Source organism: Stomoxys calcitrans, chromosome 2 (genome assembly GCF_963082655.1).
Source record: "Stomoxys calcitrans chromosome 2, idStoCalc2.1, whole genome shotgun sequence".
In the NCBI taxonomy this organism is placed as follows: Eukaryota; Metazoa; Arthropoda; class Insecta; order Diptera; family Muscidae; genus Stomoxys; species Stomoxys calcitrans.
This window is the reverse complement of record NC_081553.1, coordinates 50,779,437-50,804,236: the sequence shown is the minus strand read 5'-3', so window position 1 is coordinate 50,804,236 and position 24,800 is coordinate 50,779,437. Positions and strand designations below refer to the sequence as shown.

At 36.5% G+C, this 24,800-nt stretch overlaps 3 protein-coding genes across 3 annotated transcripts; all 3 read right to left on the bottom strand.

The window, feature by feature from the left end:
• Positions 1–4,359: 4,359 nt before the first annotated feature.
• Positions 4,360–9,538, bottom strand: LOC106083138 (glutathione S-transferase 1-1). Its single transcript, XM_013245993.2, has 2 exons — positions 9,430–9,538; positions 4,360–5,233 (listed from the first exon to the last, which is right to left on the bottom strand). Exon 2 carries the CDS (start codon positions 5,224–5,226, stop codon positions 4,600–4,602), a length of 627 nt encoding a protein of 208 aa, XP_013101447.2. The 5' UTR covers positions 5,227–5,233; positions 9,430–9,538; the 3' UTR covers positions 4,360–4,599.
• Positions 9,539–12,989: 3,451 nt separating this feature from the next.
• Positions 12,990–14,027, bottom strand: LOC106083137 (glutathione S-transferase 1-like). Its single transcript, XM_013245992.2, has 2 exons — positions 13,946–14,027; positions 12,990–13,657 (listed from the first exon to the last, which is right to left on the bottom strand). The coding sequence occupies exon 2, from the start codon at positions 13,645–13,647 to the stop codon at positions 12,997–12,999; it is 651 nt and encodes a 216-aa protein (XP_013101446.2). The 5' UTR covers positions 13,648–13,657; positions 13,946–14,027; the 3' UTR covers positions 12,990–12,996.
• Positions 14,028–24,158: 10,131 nt separating this feature from the next.
• Positions 24,159–24,800, bottom strand: LOC106083098 (glutathione S-transferase 1-1). The gene has a single exon (XM_013245942.2). It carries the CDS (start codon positions 24,798–24,800, stop codon positions 24,159–24,161), a length of 642 nt encoding a protein of 213 aa, XP_013101396.2.

Sequence of the window (24,800 nt, the reverse complement as noted above, 5' to 3'; positions counted from 1 at the left end):
CATATCTCTCAATTTAAGGTCTTGGGCTCATAAAAGTCGCATTTATTATCCAATTTTGATGAAATTTGGGAGAGTGAGTTGTGCTTTGCCCTGCGACATTCTTCTTCAATTTGGCTCAGATCGTTTCAGATGTGGATATAGCTGCCATATAGACCGATCTCTCGATTTAGTCTTGGCCCCATAAAAGGCACATTTATAATCCGATTTTTTCGGATTAGGCTTTTCGGCATCCTTGCCGTATATGGTTCAGATCGGTCTATATTTTGATATGGCTTCCAAAAAAGGCCAGTATTTTGTTCTGCAAAATCGAACAATGACTTGTACTTATTAGACCACTCAATATCCATGCCGAATTTGGTGAAATAGGACCATATTTCGATAAAGCTTCTATGGGGGCATAAATTATGCATTTTCACCGGACTAATGGTGGTTCATATATATAGCCGAGGTGGTGGGTATCCAAAATTCGGCCCATACGAACTTAACGCCTATTTACTGTTTTTTTTTTATTATTACAAGTTTTGGGTAAATTTTTTACATATTTCTCAAAACATTTAATTTTTTTAATAATAAAATGGAAAAAATGATTTTTATATGATACATAATGTAATTTTTTTTTTAGTCGGAAAATACTTATCAAATTTTTTAAAATTTTAATATTGAAATTAAAAAAAAAATAATATATATTTAATTGAAATTTATTTACAAATAAATTTTTATCTGATGTTTTTTTTTTAATTTCAAACTTAATTTTCCATAATTTTCAATAACATGATTTTTTACGAATCTTATTTGTTTGCGCCTTAATTTTTCAGTTGGAAATTCTTAACTTATAATATTTTTTTAAGACTAAGGTTATCTAAAGTAGCAAATTAAAATAAAAATATATTTGTTTTTTATTTATTTATTTTAAATATTATTGAAATGGAAATTTTTGGAAGTTTCAAATGAGAATTTTTAATTAAAAATGTTTATATTTTGTTAAGTTATGCCTAAAACATAAAACATTCAAACCACAAAAACAAATTTTTTGTTATATTTTAGTAATTTTTCGAATTTTGTTTGTTGATCCAAAGTATTACAAAAGAGAAAACATGTTGTGCAATATTTATAAATATTTTTATAATATTATTTGATTATACATTGTATGTAGTATAAAAAATATATATGTTTTACTTAGTTTAGTACTGTGTATTTATATAGATTGTTGTCTTTATATATGTATATACGTTTTTAGTGAAGTACCTGTGAATAAAAGTAAAAAAACATGAAACGAAAAACAATTATTTCAAATTTTCATTCAAATGCAGTAATTAAATTGTCTGTCTTTAGATATACAAGTCAGATATTTTAACGCCTTAACATATGCTTCAATTTCTCAAATTTAACACCCATAGCTATAAACACCCTGTGTATGGCTTAGGCTAAGCATATGTTTAGGGTCACACTAACAAAGCGTTAAACACAGTGGAGGAAATTTTATAAATAGAATTATGCAAATGCAAATTTGCCCATAAACACTCCCATTAGGAACAGGCGCAAACTTCTCACATATTGCTGCCCCATATAAGTTTTTAAGCACTATGATAAGGGTTCGCCTTTATAAAGCCGAGTACGAACTGCGTGCCCCTGACAATATTTTCTTTGGTATTTCACTTTTAACACAACTACTTTTTATACCAGAATATTATAAGAACTATTAAATAATATGATTTTAAAAACAAAGGAGGATGTATGACTAAAGCAACAAACCACAAACATTAATAGAATATTCGATAAACAAAATGGCAGCATAATGGCAAATGAGGTTTTAAAATCTTTCCAAAGATAACAAGTTTCATGAGGAACTTGGCGTACGACATTGAAATCGACAATGACATCAAAATGAAATTTTCTCTAAAAGCTAATTTCCAAGATATTTTTTCTAAAGACTAATTATCCATGAAATTTTCTCTAAGACAAAATTTTCATGAAATTTTCTCTTAAGACAAAAATTATGTGAAATTTTCTCAAAAGACGAAATTTCCGAAATTTGTTTTTAGATTTCCATAAAATTTTCTATTAAGACAAAATTTCCATAAAATTTTCTCTTAAGACAAAATTTCCATAAAATTTTCTCTTAAGACAAAATTTCCATAAAATTTTCTCTTAAGACAAAATTTCCATAAAATTTTCTCAAATTTCCATGAAATTATCTCATTCAACATCTTTCTTCAATTTGGCTCAGATCGATCCAGATGTGGATATAGCTGTCATATAGACCGATCCGCCGATTTAACATTCTAGGCCCTTAAAAGCTATATTTATTGTCTGATTTTGCTGAAATTTGGGACAGTGAGTTCGGTTAAGCCCTTCGACATTCCTCTCCAATTTGGCCCAGATCGGTCCAGATTTGGATGTAGCTGCCATATAGACCGATCTCTCGATTTAAGGCTTTGGGCCCATAAAAGGCACATTTATTGTCCAATGTCGCCGAAATTCGGGACAGTGAGTTAAGTTAAGCCCCTCGACATAATTCTGCAATATGGCACAGATAGGTTGAAATTTGGATATAGCTGCCATAGAAACCGATCTCTCGGTTTAAGTTTTTGAGTCCATAAAGGCACATTTATTGTCCGATGTCGCCGAAATTTGGGACAGTGAGTTGTGTTAGACCCTTCAACATTTTTCTTCAATTTGACTCAGATTGGTCCAGGTTTGAATATAGCTGCCAACTAGACCGATCTCTCGATTTAAGGTTTTGAGCACATAAAAAGCGCATTTATTGTCCGATTTCGCCGAAATTTGGGACAGTGAGTTGCGTTAGGCTCTTCGAAATTGTTCTCCAATTTGGCCCAAATCGTTCCGGATTTGCATATAAATGCCATAAAGACCGATATCTCGATTTAAAATATTGGCCCCATAAAAGTTGCATATATAATCCGATTTCACTGAAATTTGGCACAGTGACTTATTTTAGGCTTTTTGACATCCGTGTAGTATATGGTTCAGATCGGTTTATTTTTACTACCAAAAAGATCAATAATTTGTTATACACAATTGAACAATGATTTGTACTTAATAGGATTTGGTCCAAGTCGAAACATATTTCGATAAAGCTGCTATGGGGTATGCATTTTTCAATGGATTTTGGAGAAAGGTGGTTTATATATATATACCCGAGTTGGGGGGTATCCAAAGTTCGGCCCAGCCGAACTTAACGTCTTTTTACTTGTTTCTTTCTGAAACAACAATACAATGTTATTGACATTATTCCAAAGAAGAGAAGAGAGTACTACTTCTTGTGGTGTCCCACTGCCAACCCATCATTGTAGATCTACAGAACTGAAACCTGCCGTAATGCATCTTTAAGTTAGCAAGTTACTTATTAAAATTCTAACGGTAGGATTGATGCCTAGAAACTCGCTCCCCTATGATTGACTTTCGTTGTACATTATTGAAAGCACCCTAAATTGCTAGAAATGCTACCGTGTGTATTCCGTGACGGCGGGGGAACCCTCTATGTAGCCCATTAGGCCGTTAAGCCCTTATATGCATGCAGTTTCCAAGAAGAGTGATCTCCAAGGAACTTTGCTTTTTTTATGTTTTTATCAACCTCTCTAGAGTCTTCAGCATAATGAATGACAGACTAATAGGATGAAAATATTTCCCATTCGTGTGGCAAGGTTTTCCTGCTTTTAAAATGACCTTTGTGTTCCTCCATACCAAAGGAGGACATGCTGATACAAGCAGGTTTATCTTCCTAAGTCAAGGACCCACTCTATCGAACACAGCTTATAATCCAACCGTTGACACATCATCACGGTCTGGACACGAAACTTTTAATCGCCCAAAGGATTTTCGACTCAAGAAACAATTTCCCCATAAAATTTTCCTTAAGCACAAAATGTCCATAAAATGTTCTCTAAAACGAAGCTTTTATGAAATTTCTTTACAGGGAATCTGAAAAAATAACCCTTGAAAAAACATTTCCAAGAGATATTTTTCAACGAAAATTTCCGTTATATTTGGTCTTTAGAGAAAATTTCTCTTAAAATAAAAATATATGGAAAATTTGCATAGAGAAAATTTCGGTTCTCAAACTTTAACACCGCCTTAGCCCATTAGCCCGACCTCTCACTGAGACTCTCCACTCGATACCTGTGATAGTTCGCAACTGCAGTTACAGCTACTCCGTATTCTGCATTCCACAATCCGCAACCTGTAGACGCGCCCGGTAGCTCAAAGCTTAGCTTCTCATGATAGCAATGAACACCACTTGTATTTAAACTCAATGTTCCAGCTTGCGTGGTGCTTACAGCTATCCCGTACCGGTCTCCATTCTATCTTCCCATATTGTTCATAAGTAAAAACTAAAAGTTGTCTTTTATTTGAATTTATTTTCTTTATTTATTTCTAACAATAGAAATTTTCTTCAGCAAGCTGTGTTTGTGCTTTAATTTTAGTTGTTTGCTCAGATCAGAACTTTAGGGGCAAAGTAATACAAAAATTAACTTTTTCACACAATCTAAAGTTACATAAAATTTTTTTTTGTTACATTAACAATGAATAAAATTAATAAAAAATAAATATATAATACAACAGACATTTATGTTAAACTTAAGCGAAGAATTTCTTGAACTCCATGCAACCGGCCCAGTTCTCATCCCAACCGGGGGCAACAGTCTTGGCATTAGCGTACCACTTGGCCACATTGGCATATTTGCTGAAATCGAAACCGGCTACCTCGAAAGTGCTCACCGAAGCCAACAAGGCCAAATCGGCAACAGTCAAGGTATCACCAGCAGCATATTGATGGCCCTCCAAGAAGGTGTTCAAAAAGTCGAAAGCGGTTTCCATTTTCTTGAACATTTCGGGATCGGCGGGAGCCTTGGCAAACACCTGGGGGTAGTAGTAGTCGGCAAAACTCTTGTACAACGTGCCCATGTCGAAGTACAAGCGCTGGTTGATAACGGCACGTTTCTTGGGGCATTTGGGGAAGAGAGAATCGGTTTTGCCATATTTCTCAACCAAATAGACCATAATGGCACGAGACTCCCACAGGGCAAAATCACCATCGACCAATGTGGGAATGGTGTGTTGTGGGTTGATTTTCAAGAATTCCGGTTTCATGTGTTCACCTGCTTGCAAGTTAAGCAATTTCTTGTTGAGCTCAATGCCCAAGGCCTTGGCGGTCATCATGACCGAGCGGCATGGAGCGGAACCGGGCAAGTAGTAGAAATCCATTATGAAGCTAAAAAAAAAACAACAAAAGAACAACAAGAAAATAACAATGAGAAACGTTCATATTAATAAATTCCAAAGTTATTAAGAAACAACAACAAAAATACGAATATTTGTGGCTTGGCATATGGAATAAATTGCTGTGGCTACATCGTTTTCGATTTTGCAACGGATGTTGGTTCAAGCCAAGTGTCAGCAAAGCCAACTGGCAAAATGTTGTGAACAGAGTTGCCATGTTGGCGTTTTTGGGAAATACAATTGTTAGCACAATTAATTGGATTAATGAGAGTTGTAACATAAAAAAACATAAATATTTAGAATATTTAGTGAAAAAAGTTATCAAAATACAAAACAGAATAAATTAAAATAAAATATAACAAAAAAAGGATTTAGTTGAAATTAATATAAAATAAAATAAAAAAATATGAATTTAATAAAATAATAAAAATGAAGTTATACAAAAACTAAAATGAAAATAAAAATTAAAAAAAAATTATATGAAAAAATTTAAGTAAAATAAAAAATATTTTCGCTTTTTGCTAATTATTTTGATGTTTAAAATAGAAATGTAAAAAATCACAAAAATTAAAAAAAATTATATGCATAACAAAGAAAGTAAAAGCGTACGAAGTTCGGCCGGGCAACGCCATGGCCATGAATTCTGCTAAAATATGGGAGCTATATCTGGTTATAAAGGGTGATTTTTTTGAGGTTAGGATTTTCATGCATTAGTATTTGACAGATCACGTGGGATTTCAGACATGGTGTCAAAGAGAAAGATGCTCAGTATGCTTTGACATTTCATCATGAATAGACTTACTAACGAGCAACGCTTGCAAATCATTGAATTTTATTACCAAAATCAGTGTTCGGTTCGAAATTTTGACAAATTTTGTTCAGCATGTCTGAAATCCCTCGTGATCTGTCAAATACTAATGCATGAAAATCCTAACCTCAAAAAAATCACCCTTTAGATCGATTCGGATCGTTCTTATCACAGTTGTGGAGAGCCGTAACAGAAACTTTGTGCAAAATATCAACCAAATCGGACAAAAATGGCGGCTTCCAGGGGCTCAAGAATTCAAATCGGGAGATCGGTTTATAGGAGTGCTATATCAAGTTCTTGACCATTTGAACGGTACGTGGCACAGTTGTTGGAAGAACATAACAGAACACTACGTGCAAAATTTCAGCTAAATCGGACAAAAATAGCGGCTTACAGGGGCTCAGGAAGTAAAATCGGGAGATCGGTTTATATGGGAGCTATACCCATTTGCAACCCCCAACGATCCACAACAATATAAAGTATCTGTGCAAAATTTCAAGCGGTAAGCTTTACACGTTCGATCGCTATCGCGATTTATATATATACTAGCCGAATCGGGCCCGCTCCACTGAGTCTTCTTTACTCTCTTGTCTTTTTAAAGTGAGGACACTTCGGCCGGAATGTGGATATCGCCTATGACGCTGAAAGCCTGAAAAATTTAACTTTCTTATGTCTTTTTAGAGTGGGTAAACTTCGGCCTGAATGTGGATATCGCCTATGACGCTGAACGCCTGAAAAAATTTAAAACAGTTATTATCCCCTCTTAATGCCGGCGAAATTTGTGAAGTACCAAGCCATGCATGGTCATGTAAATTCTTCCCAATAAGGTATCGCACTGCGACACACCATTCGCAATTGACTATAAAAAAGGTCCCTTATCATTGAGTTTAAACTTTAATCGCATAGAACTCATTGATGTGTGCAAAGTTTGCCCCTGCTCGGTTCCTGGGCAAAATTTTACTACACTCCCAAATGCCTTTCTTTTGAGTCCTATATTACCACTTTTGAAATATTTCCTGTTTGCGGGATATTTATTTAGGGGGTGGGATGGTCACTTAAAGTAAATATAAGCTTGGTGCTCCACCTTCAGATACAATTTATATGAGCCGCATATTGGCATGATCAGTAATCAAACCTGTTTGAGCGTTTGAGCTCTCTCTAATGCCTTTCATTTGATACCCATATTGCCTTTTTCGCTCAACTTTTATTTTGGGTGGTGTTTTTGGGGTATGGGGGAGGATCCGCCCCTATCGATATCAAAAAATTATAAAAATGAAGTCTCATTTCAGACCAACCTACACCATCCGTTTGTGAGTCTACGACACACACAAACAAACCGAGTCCCATATAGTCATAATTGGTTAATATGCCCATTTGAGGCGTTTTGGGGGGTTGGTGTGACCCCCTATACTTCAATTTGATTTTGTATGCCAGATTTGTAATATACTCCCGAATACGTTTCATTTGAGCCCCATTAATATGAACGTTCAACTTTTCTGCTTGGAAAAGTTTTGGGGTTAGGGTGACCTCAAGGGAAATTGGACCCAATTTTTAATACCATATACGCATTATATTCTTCAATACCTTGCATTTAATACCCATATTGTCATTATAGGTCCACTTTTGATTTTGGATGGTGTTTTTGGGGTAGTACTTTTGGGATAAAGGGGAAGGTCCGCCCCCCTTCCGATATCAAAAAATTATATCATCTATACCATCTGTGAAAATTTCAAGGTTATCGGTTCAGTCGTTTTTGAGTCTATACGGAACAAAGCAAACAAACCGATAAACAAATATTACAATGAAATATTACACAATGACTTCTATAATGTTCAGCATCCATTTATGGTCCGAATCGGACTATAAGTTGATGTAGCTGCAATAGCATAACTGTTCTTATTCAATATTCTTTGTTTGCCTAAAAAGATATACCGCGCATAGAACTCGACAAATGCTATCCATGGTGGAGGGTTTATAAAATTCGGTCCGGCCGAACTAAGCACGCATTAGACATTCTATTGGAATTTTTATCAAAATTTTTCCCAAAATACGCCTCTAATTATTGAAATGCCCTCATGGCAAACACAGGGTGTAGACTTTGAGGTCTTATTCGAATTCTAGACAAAATTCCTTTTGATTTGAGTACCATCTTCCCTATATTCGGTGCCATTTCTCTTGGGTGGGGCAAGGACCCCCAGGTCCGAGACCCAAAAATGGACTTCATATTCTGGTTCCTTGCGATTTTCCCCATAAATTGCACTTAAGCCTTATGAGCATGAACAGAATAGATACTTCCACAACAACCAATCCCATGGCAACCATGGTTGTACGTACCGGATTGACCCGATAAAGTCCTTCATCGCCAAGGGCTGCTGTCTCAGTGTACAATACACTGCAACAACAATAACACAACAACAGCTGAATACAAATTTTTGATAATTGATTTGACCCCAAGCGGTAAACCTCAGAGTCAGAGATGCTAATCTCGGTGTCACGGCGGTACAAAATCAAAATTTTTTTAAAACAGTTGGTGAAAATTATACCATGAAAGGGTCCGTACCCGGTATTTACATCCATATTTTGTCTTAATGTTTTATGGAATACACAAAAAAACATAATTTCAATTTTATTTGGAAGAAAAATTGTGCCCACAAACCGCCTGGACGATCTACATTTGATGGAGAATATCACAAGAAGGGGTAACCTTCTTATACTTTATGCTCTATAATTTTAAATAAGGGCGTTGCCTTTAAATCACCCGAATTTTGCTCGAATATTTGCTTTTGCCACGTAAAACTTTCAAGAATTTTTCAGCATTTTTTCATGAACATTTTTTCCTTACAACTTTTTGTTCGCGGCAACCCTAGTTGTAAGGTATTTGGGTCGCAAAGGGACATGTTATGGACAATAGCATTGCATGTCAATTGACATTTTAATTTCGGGCTACGATTCTTATCAAATATGTTTTTATGTTTATACAAAGTTTTAATTTTTATGAGTTGGCAAAAATACACAACTGAGATGTATTAAATATTTTTGTTCTAGAAATTGTCATGGAAAATATTTGTAGTCAGTTTCATTTCGACTATGAGTATCAGAGACATTCACCCACTCACACACTTGTTGAGTACTAATCTAAGTACATACAACGTTAATGGCTATTATAAAATTCACTTTAAAATATTTTTCCCTTCAATCACATTTTCTCTTTTTTTTCAATGTTCAAGCGTCTATCTACTGATGTCATTTAATTTTTTGCACTATTTGTAGCTGCATTCCATTAAGGACCGCACTGTACTTTTCCATGTTGCTTTGGACCACAGTTTATTTTCTTTTTTTTCATCAGGTTTTTCTTATGTTAGTAGCTTTAGAGAACTTACTTTGCCTTGATTTTTTACTGCTTTGCGTTGTGCACGTTACAAAATTTACCGAACGACTGCAAATGCGATGCCAAGTTTATGGCTATTTAAACCGTTTGAATATCATGCCGTCTGTATTTTGTTGTTGTTTCCCCACCATCATGCCCAGTATGTGTGTGAGGTACTTATCTTTGAATTGTACAAACAACACCACAACTGTAATTATGTGTTCTCACTCTCTCTCCGTTCTCCATTTTTCTATTGGGGATTTGTTGGGGGTCTGCAAACTAAAAAGAGCGAATGTGAGATAGAGAGACGCAAAAAAGAGATAAACACGAAAAACAAGCCGGCATGTGTTTCGTGTCGTTGGGGATCATACATATACCCATACTTTTGGTCATTTATGAGACGCTTGTATGCTATGTATGTAGAAATGTTTGACACTTATTTATTGTAAGAGTCCGGATTTTTATGCAAATTCAAAATATGGCGATCTAATATTTGGGAAAATGCGTTTGTATTTTGCAACAAAAATTTATTGCGACTTGGGAACTTCGAAATGCTTAGTTTTCATCAAGATTTAACAACAATTGCCGAATAATAGATGGCAAATGGTTGATTCTGCATAAAAATCCGAACTCTATTGTATATACATTTTCTCATATATGTTTGTATGTAGGTATGTAGATATGTATATATTTTATTTTGCCAAATCACTCTATTCTCTGTATGTTCCATCGTGTTCCATTGTGGGGACGGCAAATTTCGTTGGCTGACGCATAGGTAACATTGGGCAACTGATTTGAGACTTTTTGATGGATTGGAATTGTTTTGAAGACAGGAAAATAATCTTTAAGATATAACTCAACTTGAACTTTAAGTGAAAAATGTTTTAAATCTGTCAGTATATGATATGTGTCACATTGTGTCTCTTGCACTTTTAAACCATTGGGGTACATGTTCATTTGATGGTAGATTTTTCAGGTCCAAAGCAGATTTGATAAGGAGCATTTTTTCTTCAATTTATTTGTTTTTTTGAATTTCAAGGCCATGTTTGCACAATAGTATCCAACGCCAACTTAATGCAGCTAGACTGCATGCATTTTTCTTATCTGCGTATCACCTTTGCATAGATCGGAGCTATGATGTCAAACGTCACAGGTCAATCTTTTTAGTTGATGATGATAAAATTTTGCATTTTTTATGAAACATCATTGCTTGCAATATAATAATGGATTTGTATACCCACCGCCTAAGGTTGATAGTCTATTCATTTTATCATTCCGCCTGCAACACATCCCAATATCCATTTCCGGTCCTATAAAGTATAATCTTGATCGTCGTAAACATCTAAGATGATCTATGTCCGTCTGTCCGTATGACAGTCTCTCAGTCTGTCTGTTGAAATCACTCTACAGTCTTTAAACATAAAGATATAGATCTGAAACTTTGCACAGATTCTATTTTATACCCACCACCATAAGATGGAGGTATTCTAATCTAGTCATTCCGTTTGTTATACATCGAAATATTCAATTAAGATCCCATAAATTATATATATACTTAATCGTCTCGACGTTCCGAGTCGATCTAGCCATTTTCGTCCGTTCGTCCATCTGTCGAAACACAATAGCAGTCGAACGCGTAACGCACAGATACCACAGAATATTGAAGTAGGCCGTCGGGGATTTCAAATTGTACTGAAATTTTGCATGCGATATTACGTTATGACTTCCAACAGCTGTGCCAGGTACGGTCCAAATCAGTCTATAACCTGATTTGGCTCCCATATAAACCGATTTCGCGATTTGACTTCTTGAGTCCTTACAAACCGTAATTTTTGTCCGATTTGGTTAAAACTTAGCATGACTTCTTGAGTTTTTGTAAGCCGCAAATTTTTGTACGAAATTTTGCATGTAGTGTTTTGTTATGACTTAACAACTGTACTTAATACGATCCAAATTGGTCTATAGCCCTGTATATGTCTCCCATATAAACCGATCTCCCGATTTGACTTCCTAAGCCCTTACAAGCCGCAATTTATGTCCGATTTGGTTGAAATTTTGCATGTAATGTCCTAATATGACTTCCATATAACCTGACATAGCTCCCATATAAACCGATCTCCCGATTTGTCTTCTTGAGCCCGTGGAAGGCGCAGTTTTCGTCTGATCTGGCTGAAAATTTGCAAAAAGTGTTTTGTTATGACTTCCAGCATCTATACTAAGTACGTCCCAAATCTGTCTATTACCTGATATAGCTCCCATCAAACCGATCTCCGATTTGATTTCTGGAGCATCTGGAAGCCACAATTTTTGTCTGATTTGGAAATTTTGCATGGAGTATTCTGTTATGACTTCCAACAACTGTGCCAAGTACGGTTCAAATCGGTGTATAACCTGATATAGCTCCCGTATAAACCGGTGTCTCGATTGTCCTTGTTCGGTTCCTAGAAGCTTTATATATTTATATATTTCCCCCATATAGGCTACCGATCTCTCGATCGTATCAATTTGGACCAGATTGGTCTAAATTTGTACATGGCTGCCTATAGCCGGATCTCTCGATTGAAGGTCTTGGGTCCGTTAGAGGCGCATTTATTGTCCAATTTTGCTGAAATTCGACTTGAGTTAGGCCATTCAACATCCCTGTTCACTATGGCTCAGATCGGTCCAGATTTGTATATAGCTGCCATACATATCCTTCTCGCCATTTAAGGTTTAAGGCCCATAAATACGCTTCTCGCCCATAAATACCCTTCTCGCAATTTAAGGTTTTGGGCCCATAAAATGTGAATTTGTTAACTGATTCTGATTAAATTAAGCACAATGAGTTATGTTAAGCCCCTTGATGAAATTGCACCGAGTATGGTCAAGATCGATCTTTATTTGGATATACCTGCCATATATACCGAACTCTCAATTTAAGGTCTTGGGCCCAATTATGGCGCATTTATTATCCAAATTAGCTGAAATTTGGGATAGCGAGTTGTGTCAGGCCCTACAATATCTCTGTTCAATATAATCCCGTTTGGATAATATTTAGATTTAGCTGTCATACATACAGCTCCCTAAATTTAAGGTCCTACGCCCCTAAAAACTTGTTATCCGATTTCGCTGAAATTCGGTACAAGTGAGTTGTGTTAGGCCCCTCAACGTTTCTACAGAATATGGTCCAGATTGGGCTATATTTGGTCCCTGTTTGGATATATCTGCTATTTAGATCGATCTAATTATTTAAGGTCTAAGGTCCATAAAAGCCTCATTGATTGCCCGATTTTGCTAAAATTGGGCACAGTGAGTTGCGTCAGGGCCCTCGACATCCGTGTCGAATATGGTTTGTTTTTTTCTATATTTGGATATATGTATGTGGCGTTCCATATTTGGATATATGTATATATAGCTCTATTTTGGGTATTTTTCACCGTTAATGGGTTAACTAAGTACACTTTTGTAAATTTGTAGTAGAATCCATAGTGGTTGGTTTCCGAGATTCGGCTCGGCCAAATCTTATTTTTCCAACTATACAAAACACATAAAAATATATATATTACCAAATTTTAATTCACCATAAATTTAAATTTTATAACTACAAAGATGATTTTAAACTATCATACGATTTCTTCAACTCCATACAGCCAGCCCAATTTTCCGCAGCACCAGGAACCATATCCTTAAGTGTCGTATACCACTTGGCAACATTGGGGAACTTACTAAAATCAAAGTCGATCATGGCATCAAAAGAACTCACTGTCGAAAATAGTGATAAATCGGCCAACGTTAATGAATCACCACCAGCCGCATATTGCTTTCCCTCCAGCATGCTGTTGAAAAATCTCATGGCCACCTCAATGTTTTTGTATAAAACAGGATCAGCTGATTGCTTATCCCTCATGGCATAATAGTAATCGCCCAAAGTTTTGTACATATGTCCCATATCAAAATAAAGTCTTTGATTTATGACGGCTCTCATGCGAGGGCAGGCGGGATATAAGGCATCATTCACTTTGCCATATTTTTCTACCAAATATGTCATTATAGCCCGCGATTCCCATATCACAAAATCACCATCCACTAAGGTGGGCACAGTATGTTGTGGATTAATTTTGATGAACTCTGGCTTTAGATGATCTCCGGCCTGAAGATTCATATGTATTTTGTTGATTTTTAATCCAAGCGCGTCGGCAGTCATGGCAACAGCACGGCATGGAGCTGATGCTGGTAGGTAATATAAATCCATAGTGGTATATCTGTAAAGATAATGACGATGAAAGAAAAATTGAAGTGGATGATATTCGGAAGAAAGTTAGAAGGGTAAACTGTTGATGGTTTTATATATGATTTTTTAGGTTGCTACAAGGCTGAACTGAATATGAAGTAACTATTTAGTGCATATTTATTCCAAAATCCCTGAGATTCCAGCTCAGGAAAAGTTATATTTTTTCAAGGCTAAAAATATTGAATTTAAAAATTGTGACACACTATCACGCTTTTTATAGAATTTTATTATAATCGCATTATTTAGCGTAGCCACTTACTTTTGGAATCAGATTAAAAGTGCTGCTTTGGGCGTGTGTACTGTTTGAGTTGTTTTGTGTCACTAACTTATCTAGACTTCCCTACATTGTAGAGAGTAGTTATATTGAAGAAGCAAACATTTTAGTTTTGTGAACATTTTGATTAAAACTAATTGTACCCTCCACCATAGGATGGTGGCTATACTATTTTCGTCATTCCGTTTGTGACACATCGAAATATTCACGATGGTAAATTAGAGCTGGCAAATTTATGATGGCGCTATCAATACTAGCGATATTTAATTTTTTGATTGAATATCGAGTGATATTTTCCAATGGATACTATCGCAAAAGTTAAAATTTTCACAAAATTAAACAAAGATAAACAATCCGCAATGTATCCTTTAAGATACATTGCGCCTATAGAGGGCGCAGTTTTCATCCGATTAGGCTAATATTTTATACAAAGATTTCTGTCATGACTTCCAACTGAGTCGATTAATCTTGGTTTTATTTGTTTTGTGAATTGCTATTACTTCTATTGTATATAAATCGATCTTCAGATTTTTACTTCCCATTTTCGTTTGAAATATAGGTGATGAATTTAGCGATAGTATCCAATGTTGCGATTATCGATTGTTTGCCAGCTCTATTGGAAATGGGTCATATCGGTCCATGCTTTGATATAGCTACCATATAAACCGATCTTGGATCTTGACTTCTTAATCCTCTAGAGGGCGCAATTCCTATCCGATGTGGTTGAAATTTTGTATGAGGTGTTTTGTTATAACTTATGACTTACAACAACCTTGCTAAGTATGGTCAATTGGTTCATATCGGATCTTGACTTCTTGAGCCTCTAGATATCTCAATAATTTTCCGATTTGGCCAAAATTTGACACGAAGTCTTTTAGCAGATATATCTCCCATATAATATAATCTCCCGATTATACTTCTTGAGCCACTAGAGGGCGCAGTTCTGATCCGAGTTGGCTGAAGTACAACGACTTCTCCAATGACTTTCAACAGGTGTGCCAAACATGGTCTGAATCATTGTATTGTATAACTTGATATAGCTCCCATGTAAACCCATATCCCAGTTTACTTCTTGAGCCCCTCTGAGACGCAATTTTTATCCGACTCAAATCTTACACCACATCCGGCTTAAATCTTACACCATGACACATATTATGATTTTCACCATATGTGCCAATTATTGTCTAAATCGGTCAATAACATATATAGCTGCCATATAAACGGATCTTGAATCCTGTCTTCTTGAGCCACTAAATGTTGTAATTCTTATCTGATTTGGCTGATGTTGTGCATAAAGTGTTGTGTTATGACTTCCAACAAATGTGCTTTGTATGGTTCAAATCGGTAGATAACCTGATATACCTGTCATATAAACCGATCTGGGATCTTGATTCCTTAATTCCTTACCCGATTTTGCTGAATTTTTACAAAATGGCTTCTCCAATGACCTTCAATATACGTGACCAATATGGTCTTAATCGATCTATAGCCTGAAACAGCTCCCATATAAACCGATCTCCCGATTAAGCTTGCTGAGCCCCTACATGGCTCAATTCTTATTGGAATGGACTGTGCTCTTCAACATTCAATTCATGTATGGTCCGAATCGGATTATAACATGATATATCTCCAACAGCACTACAAATCTTATCCAATGTTCTTTGTTTGCCTATAAAGAGATACTGGCCAAAGAACTTGACAAATGCGATCCATGGTGGAGGGTATATAAGATTCGGCCTGGCCGAACTTAGCACACTTGTACTTTTTTTTTTTCAATCTACTCTCAATGCAAGTACCTAGCATAATACATATCGCTGTTATAAATTGTATCAATTTTTTTTGGACATATCTTGTGCAGCTTAAAGGGCCAGTTTCACAAAACATGGTTAAAAGGATGAGAATTAGGTACAGTGACTACCAGGTACAGTGGCTAGCAGGTAGAGTAAATAACTGAAATAAGCACATAGTGTACAAGAAAAAACCTTTTCCACCATGTCTTTCCTTAGATCCTTCATTGCAAAATGATTTGATATAAGAAACAACTCTTTAAAGAAACAAATAAAAGCGTGCTTAGTTTGGCCGGGTCGAATCTTTGCAATCCACGACCATGGAATCTCCTAAAAATTTATACCGGCTAAGTTTAGTTGAAGGAGATAATTTTGTTCAACATACCAAACTTCTGTCAAACCAGCAAAAAATTAAGCTTCTAGGAACCGAACAAGTATAATCGAGAAACCGGTTTATATGACAGCTATATGAGGTTATAGACTGATTTGGACGGTATTCGGCACAGTCACCTCAAGCAAAATTTCAGCCAAATTGAACAAAAACTGCAGCTTGTGAGGACTCAAGAAGTGAAATCGGGAGATTATATGATTTATATGAGAGCTATACCAGGTTATAAACTGATTTGGACATTCCTTAGCACAGTTGTTGAAAGCCATCACAGAGCACTATGTCCAAAATTTCAGCTAAATCGGATTGCGGCTTGTAAGGACTCATAAAGTCAAATCGGGAGATCGGTTTATATGGGAGCTATATCATGTTATTTATCGATTTGGACCGTACTTTGTACAGTTATTGGAAGTTATTATAAAACTAAACATGCAAAATTTTAGCCAAATCGTACAAAAATGAGGCTTGTAAGAGCTCAAGAAGTCAAATCGGGAGATCGGTTTATATGGGAGCTATACCAGGTTATAGACCGCTTTGAACCGTACTTCGCACAGTTGCTGAAAATCATAAAAGAACACTACGTGCAAAAATTGCCGTTTCCAGGGGCTCAAGAAGTCAAATCGGGAGATCGGTTTATATGCGAGCTATATTAGGCTATGGACCGATTTAGACCGTACTTAACACAGTTGTTGGTCATAACAGAAAACTCTGCAAAATTTAAGCCAAAACGGAAAAAATTGCGGCTTCCAGGGGCTCGAGAAGTCAAATCGGGAACTGAGAACTCCACTTCGAAAATTTATTTTACGAAGGTTGCCTTATATATTTCGGGATTGGACAACCCTTGTGTTACAATCTGCCAACTGACTGCTTTATTGTAAAGCTTGACATTTTTGAGGTTATACGTACTCAGAACGTTTTGACATACGAGCGCTATTTGTGTTGTTTACAGTAACTTAAAAGAAATAATAAAATGAGAGATCAACGTTTTGCGATACCTGAAGAAGCGGTTGATGCGTTCAGAATGCATGTTTTGGAGATACCCCCATCAGAGTGGCAAAAGTGCTTCCACAATTGGTTCAAACGCATGCAAAAGTGTTTAGATCTTAATGGGGAATGAAATGAAAACAACAAAGCGATTTTTGATGATTAATATTTGTTTTTGTATTCTCTAAGCCCGAAATATTAAATGCAACCCTCCTATAAGAACATTTTAAATATGCGAAAATGGAATGAATGCGTTTGGCCATATGATTTGACAACAGCTCCATGGAGAAACAACAACAAAACACGTATGCAGACCAAAAGTTAGTTGTCATGTGGATATTCGTAGAGCAGTGATGGGTCTCTCAAATACCTGCATATAACTTCGAAACCTGCGGGCTTATGTTGTATATGCAGAAATATGAACACTATTCATATAAATAATAAAAAATCTTATATCTGTATAAGAAAATAGTTTCTTATACACAATAATGCTGTATAGGAAAAAACGTATACAGAAAACAAGTAAAAATGAGTAAAGTTCGGCCGTGCCGAACTTTGAATACCCACCACCAAGGATATAATAATCATCCTATTTTATTATAACTCCACAAATATATTCAAAGTTATATCTTAATAGAGGCTGGTCTTGATCACATTTAATTTAGGTCCCAAATTAAGGCCGCATATCGGGAGGCTTAAAGCAACTCACTTTTTCAAATTTCAGCGAAATCGGGTAATAAATAAAGCTTTTATGGGCTTCAGACCCTTTATCGGCTATATCTAAATATATATGACAGCTATATCTAAATAAAGTCCAAACTGAAACAAATGTAGGTCGGATGACGGAAGGCTTAAGACAACTCACTGTTTTAAATTTCAGAGAAATCGGGAAATAAATAAAGCTTTCATGGGCTTCAGATCCTTTTATAGGCTTCAGATCCTTTATCGGCAGATCGGTCTATATAGCAGCTATATCCAAATATGGTCCGATTTTACGCGTTCAAGAACTTACCAAGGGTGCATCAAAAAGACGTATCGGGGCCAAATTTCAGCTCAATATCTTAATTTTTGAAGGCTGTAGAGTGATTACAATAGAAAGACACTATGACATTGAATCGTCTTAGAATTGTACGACGATCCGAAATATATATACTTTGTTGGGTCGAAAATTGATATTTCGATATGTTGCAAACGGACTGTCTAAATGAAAATACCCCCGATCCTATGGTGGTGGGTATAAAAAATGGAGTTTTTTGGAATATAACTACACTACAAATTTTAACTAAAGATAGTCAGGTTGGAAGGTTCTTCAAAATATTTAAGCATATAATGGGTGAATTTTTAGCTATTGTCTTTTTGGCAACACTTAAAACAGCTCACGCACGTTTCGTGTTCTGTTTCACTGACGAACATCTGCAGTTTGGTCTATTGGGTTGCCCAAAAAGTAATTGCGGATTTTTTAAAAGAAAGTAAATGCATTTTTAACAAAACTTAGAATGAACTTTAATCAAATATACTTTTTTAAACTTTTTTTCTAAAGCAAGCTAAAAGTAACAGCTGATAACTGACAGAAGAAAGAATGCAATTACAGAGTCACAAGCTGTGAAAAAATTTGTCAACGCCGACTATATACAAAATCCGCAATTTCTTTTTGGGCAACCCAATATAATTTAACCATGAATCGTCTTACAAATGAACGACGCTTTGCAAATTATTGAATTTTATTATCAAAATGTGTGCTCTGTTGAGAAAGTTCATAGCGCGCTTCTTCTACAGTATGTACGAAGCTCATTTTTTGCTCAATGGGTACGTAAATAAGCAGAATTGAAAAATAGTCACAGTTTGGTGCGGTTTATGAGCTGGTGGCATCATTGGAGCGCACTTCTTCAAAGATGATGCGAATCGTAACGTAATTGTGAATGGTGAGCGCTACCGCTTACCATGATGATGTGCCACATGCCACACAGCACGCGTAACAATCGACTTATTGAGAGGCGAATTCTCCATTTTTATTTCGCGTTCGGGACCGGTCAATTGGCCGCCTAAATCGGGCAATTTATAGCCTTTAGACTATTTTTTCTGTGGCTATGTTAAAGTTCATGTCTATACAGACAATCTTTCTTCAATTGACGCATTTAACCATTTATTCGTGAGATACCGGCCGAAATGTTGGAAAGTGGATGCCAAAATTGGACTAAGCGGATGAAGCGGCACAACACCGTTCATTGGTGACTGTTTTTGCTGAACTCGTGAACGCTGAACCCACATGATGTTGGATTTCAAGTCACCCAACAACGGGACACTGAGGACAGAGTAAAATGCACAAGTTGCTGTTGAGTAGTTAATTTTGAAGAACAAACACCATTCAGTGCTGAGCAGTATTTTTATCTCGAATTCATCGCCGCTACAGTGAGAGATAACTTGCTGCACACTGAGTCATATGAAAGCGTCTCGCTGTCATTTTCAAAAGATGAAGTGAGCACACCAATCGATATTCTGTCTGTGTCATATACAAGGTTGCCGGTATTTCTCCATACCTTGTGGCCAAATTTTAAATTCTTTGTTACCAAAAATCTTTAATTTCAAGAGAATATTCCCAATAAAAATCCCAAACAATTTTTAAAAGTTTTTTATTAAGTAAAACTAGAATTAATTTCTTGGAAAAAAAAAAATTTTACTGACGGTCAAGCCGCCTAAGCATGTGACACACATGCTTAGACACGGACATTAAATTTTTGAAGTTCTGTATGTTTCGCATTATACATTCAATGCAAGTCAGGTGTACTGGAAAGATAACCATCGTCAAGTTGGAATGGTTAAATTGTTATCGTTATCATGCAATGACAGTCGATAACACGTGTTTTACACTGTATTGTAACAGGCACATAATATTCCATTGGCACCAGAGATGGCCTGTCGAAAACTCTGACGTATATGACATATGTACATTTCTGACGTAAAATACATGCGTCTTAAACCTAGCCAAAACAAGTAAGAGCGTGATAAGTTCGGCCGGGCCGAATCTTGTATACCCTTCACCATGGATCGCATTTGTCGAGATCTTTGCGCGGTATCTCTTTTTAAGCATACAAAGAATAATGGATACAAATTTATATGCTCTTGGAGATATGTCAAGTTATAGTCCGATTCAGGCCATAAGTGAACCTAATGTTGAAGACCATAGTAGAAGTAATTGGGTAATATTTCAGTCCATTCGGATAATAATTGCGCCTTGTAGGGGCTCAAGAAGCATAATCGGTAGATCGCTTTATATGTGAGTTGTGTCAGGCTATATATCGGATTATGGGGGAACCTGTTGTACAAAATGTCAGCAAAATCGGATAAGAATTGCGCCCTCAAGAGGCTTAAAAGTCAAAATTCTAGATCGGTTTTAATGGCAGCTATATCAGGTTATCTACCGATTTAAACCGTACTAAGCTCATTTGTTGGAAGTCATAACAAAACACCTCATGCAAATTTTCAGCCAAATCGGATAAGAATTGCAACCTCTAGAGGCCTAAGTCAAGATCCCAGATCGGCTTATATGGCGGCTATATCAAGTTATGTACCGACTTTAACCATATTTGGTACAGTTTTTGAAAGTCATAACGAAACAGGTCGTGCAAAATATCAGCCAAACCGAATAGGAATTGCGCCCTTTAGGGGCTCAAGAAGTCAAGACCCCTGATCGGTTTATATGACAGATATGTCGGGCTGTTAACCGATTTCAACCATACTAAGCACAGTTGTTGGGAACCATAACAAAACACCTCATGCAAATTTTCAGCCAAATCGAATAAGAATTGCGTCCTCTAGCGGCTCAAGAAGTCAAGAGCCAAGGTCGTTAGCGTGCTTTCGATAGACAGACGGACGGACGGACAGACGGACGAACATGGCTGGATCGAAGAATATATATACTTTATGGGATCATATACGCATATTTCGAGGAGTTACAAACATAATGACGAAATAAGTATACCCGCATCCTATGGTGGAGGCTAAAAAAAGTATAACTTGATGTAAATTGTACTGATTTATGTTATCTTAAAGTTTATCAAAAATGACAATACACAAGTAAAAAGGCGTTAGGCTTGGCCAGGCCGAACTTTGGAGACCCACCACCTCGGGTATATATGCAATCCACCTTTCGTCATAATCCGGTGAAAATGCATCGAATCCGGTGAAAAAATCTAATAAATACAAATCATTGTTCAATTTTGTAGAACAAAATATTGGTATTTTTGGTAGCTATATTCAAATCATATACGACACAGATGTCGAAAAGCCTAACATAAGGCGATGAATCAAGTTTCAGCGAAATCACATTATAAATGCGCCTTTTATGGGCCCAAGACCTTAAATCGAGAGATCGGTCTATATGGTAGCTACATTCAAATCTAAACGGATCTGGGCCACATTGAAGAAGGTTGTCAAAGGCTTTTACATAACTCACTCTCCCGGTTTATATGGCAGCTATATCGAAGTCTGGACCGATCTGAACGAAATTGCAGAAAAATGACGAAGAGCCTAACACAACCCACTGTCCCAAATTTCGCCGAAATCGTACAATAAATGCGCCTTTTATATATGGTAGCTATATTCAAATCTAAACGGATCTGGGCCACATTGAAGAAGGTTGTCAAAGGCTTTTACATAACTCACTCTCCCAAGTTTCGACGACATCGGAGAATAAATACGACTTATATAAATTCGATCGAGAGATCGGTTTATATGGCAGCTATATCGAAGTCTGGACCGATCTGAACGAAATTGCAGAAAAATGACGAAGAGCCTAACACAACCCACTGTCCCAAATTTCGCCGAAATCGTACAATAAATGCGCCTTTTATGGCCCCAAAACCGTAAATCGAGAGATCGGTCTATATGGTAGCTTTATAAATACATCTTGATCGATATAGACAAAATTTCATATATATATATATCGAGGGGCCTAACAAAACTCACTGCCCAAATTTCGTTGACATCGGACAATAAATGCGCCTTTTATGGACCCAAAACCTTAAATTGAGAGATCGGTCTGTATGGCGGATATATTCAAATCTTGACCGATCTATGTCATATTGCAGAAGTATGTCGAGGGGCCTAACACAACTCACTGTCCCAAATTTTGGCAAAAATGGCAAATTGAAAGAGTATGTCGAAAGGGCTTACACAACTCACTATCCCAAATTTCGGCGACATCGAACAATAAATGCACCTTTTATGGGCCAAAAACCTTTAATCGAGAGATCGGTCTATATGGCAGCTATATCCAAATCTGGACCGATCTGTGCCATATTGCAGAAGTATGTCGAGGGGTCTAACATAACTCACTCACCCCATCCTTCGGTGGCGGGTAAAAAAATAGTAAAAACAAAATTTTGAACAGAAAATTTCTTCCCAAAAAAGTCCTAAATTTTTCTCCGAATCCCCATCAATTATCCAAGTCAAAAATGTAGTCCCCATTTTCGAAAATAAATCCCCAATTCGGGGAGAAATACCCAATACTGGTAACACTGCTTATATAAAAAAACATACATGCGTGTGTTGTATTTAACCACGCTTTTGTCAAATCAATCAAGCAGACGACCAGAAAAATACCTTGTCTGAAGCAAAAAGTACTCGAATACATGCATTGTACAACGTGCACTCACTGAAATCTGAATTAATCTCTCTTTCTACATTCACTCATCTCGTTGTCTTTGTGACTTGCTATCTGTTTAACTCAGTTCTCAATTGTCTCATACAATGTTCTATTTTTAAACGAAGAGTTCAGTTCTTGAAATACTCTATGGTTGTTAGTGTGTCTTGAAAGGAGAATTGAATGGTCTTGTGTAGGCCTTTAAACCCCGTTTACACGAGGGATGGAAAATGAAAAATTTTAAATAGTACTAAAAAGGTACTTTTTGGGCCGAAAGTGTACTCATTTGTTTAGCATTAGAGTTTTAAAAATATTTGAGTGCTGAAATCAAAAATTTCTCTCTGGAAATACACTGCCCTACCGATTAGTGATTACACTGTACAAAAACCCCTTATATATAATCTTAACCGAAAACGAAAGGTCCCCATCTTATACGAAATATACATGAGCTAAGGGTGAACAGATTTATTCGAATTTTTGATTGTACATTGATAGTAATCCAAAAACGGAAAGCAGATATTCAAATTTAGATTCGAGTACCTAGGGGAACGCCCCAACCCAAAACCCCTCAAACCGACATTTAGACCCATAGCTACAATAAGAGACCTAAATGAAAGGTCAAGTCATTAATAGACTAAAGTCATTATAAACTAAAAATTTCAGCCAAATCGGAAAAAATTGTGCCCTCTAGAGGCTCAAGAAGTCAAGATCCCAGATCGGTTTATATGGCAGCTATATCAAAACGTGGACTGATATAGCCCATTTACAATCCCAACCGACCTACACTAATAAGAAGTATTTATGCAAAATTTCAAGCGGCTAGCCTTACTCCTTCGAAAGTTAGCGTGCTTTCGACACACAGAAGGACGGACGGACAGACGGACGGAAATGGCTAGTTCGACTTAAAATGTCATGACGATCAAGAATATATATACTTTATGGGGTCTTAGACGAATATTTCGAGTAGTTACAAACAGAATGAAGAAATTAGTAAACCCCCATCCTATGGTGGAGGGTATAAAAATAAAATCTCGAAAATATCCGTATCTTTAAAAAAACAAACTTCTTAGTGCATCAAAAGGTACTAAAACGGTCGTGGCGGTAGTACGGTACTCTTCGTCAGCACTTAATTACTGAAAAAAGTACTTAAGTACTGTCTTTTCCATCCCTGGTTTACACTGCGCTTTAAATCCGGATTTAATGGCTTGATATTCTGTTTTCCCTTTACGAAATCAGCTGACGAGAGGCTTAGATCCAGATTTAATGAGCAGCGTAAACGGGGTTTTAGTTCAAATAAATTTGTAAATCTTTTCGATAACTTTACCTGTAATCGTTTTTGTCACAAATCACACAAACAAACAAAGAGTTGTATAAAATACCATTTATAAACAAATTAAATCATTTTTTAAGTGTATCCAACATCTCCTTCAATCTCAAACTATTTGCCCAATTCTCATCAGCACCTGGTGCTGAGAATTTAATCATTGAATACCATCTCTGAATATTGGGATATTTGGCGAAATCAAAACCAGCCACCTCATAAGTGGTCATTGTGGCCAGTAAAGACAAATCAGCCACAGTTAATTCATCACCTGCTGCATATTTGTAGCCCTCTAACATGGCATTGAATTTCTCTAAAGCTGCTTCCATTTGCTTGTAATCTTCTGGATTTGGTGGGGTCTTATCCTTTAGCTGATAATGGAAGTAATCGTAGAGATAGCGATATAAGGTTCCCATATCGAAGTGTAGACGTTGATTAATAAGAGCTCTTTTCTTAGGGCAACTTGGATACAGGGGATCATTTTCTTTACCATACTGTTCCACCAGGTAAACCATTATGGCTCGCGACTCCCATATGGAAAAGTCACCATCAACCAGGGTGGGTATGGTATGTTGGGGATTATATTTTAAATATTCAGGGGTCATATGTTCTCCAGCGTATAGATCCAATACTTTTATGTTCAATTCGATACCAAGGGCCTTGGCAGTCATAACAGCGGCATGACATGGGGGTGAGGTCAGATTTACATAAAGATCCAT

Bases quoted from the DNA above. Each gene is read 5' to 3' on its own strand.
- LOC106083138 (XM_013245993.2), bottom strand. From the start codon at position 5,226: ATGGATTTCTACTACTTGCCCGGTTCCGCTCCATGCCGCTCGGTCATG.
- LOC106083137 (XM_013245992.2), bottom strand. From the start codon at position 13,647: ATGGATTTATATTACCTACCAGCATCAGCTCCATGCCGTGCTGTTGCC.
- LOC106083098 (XM_013245942.2), bottom strand. From the start codon at position 24,800: ATGGATCTTTATGTAAATCTGACCTCACCCCCATGTCATGCCGCTGTT.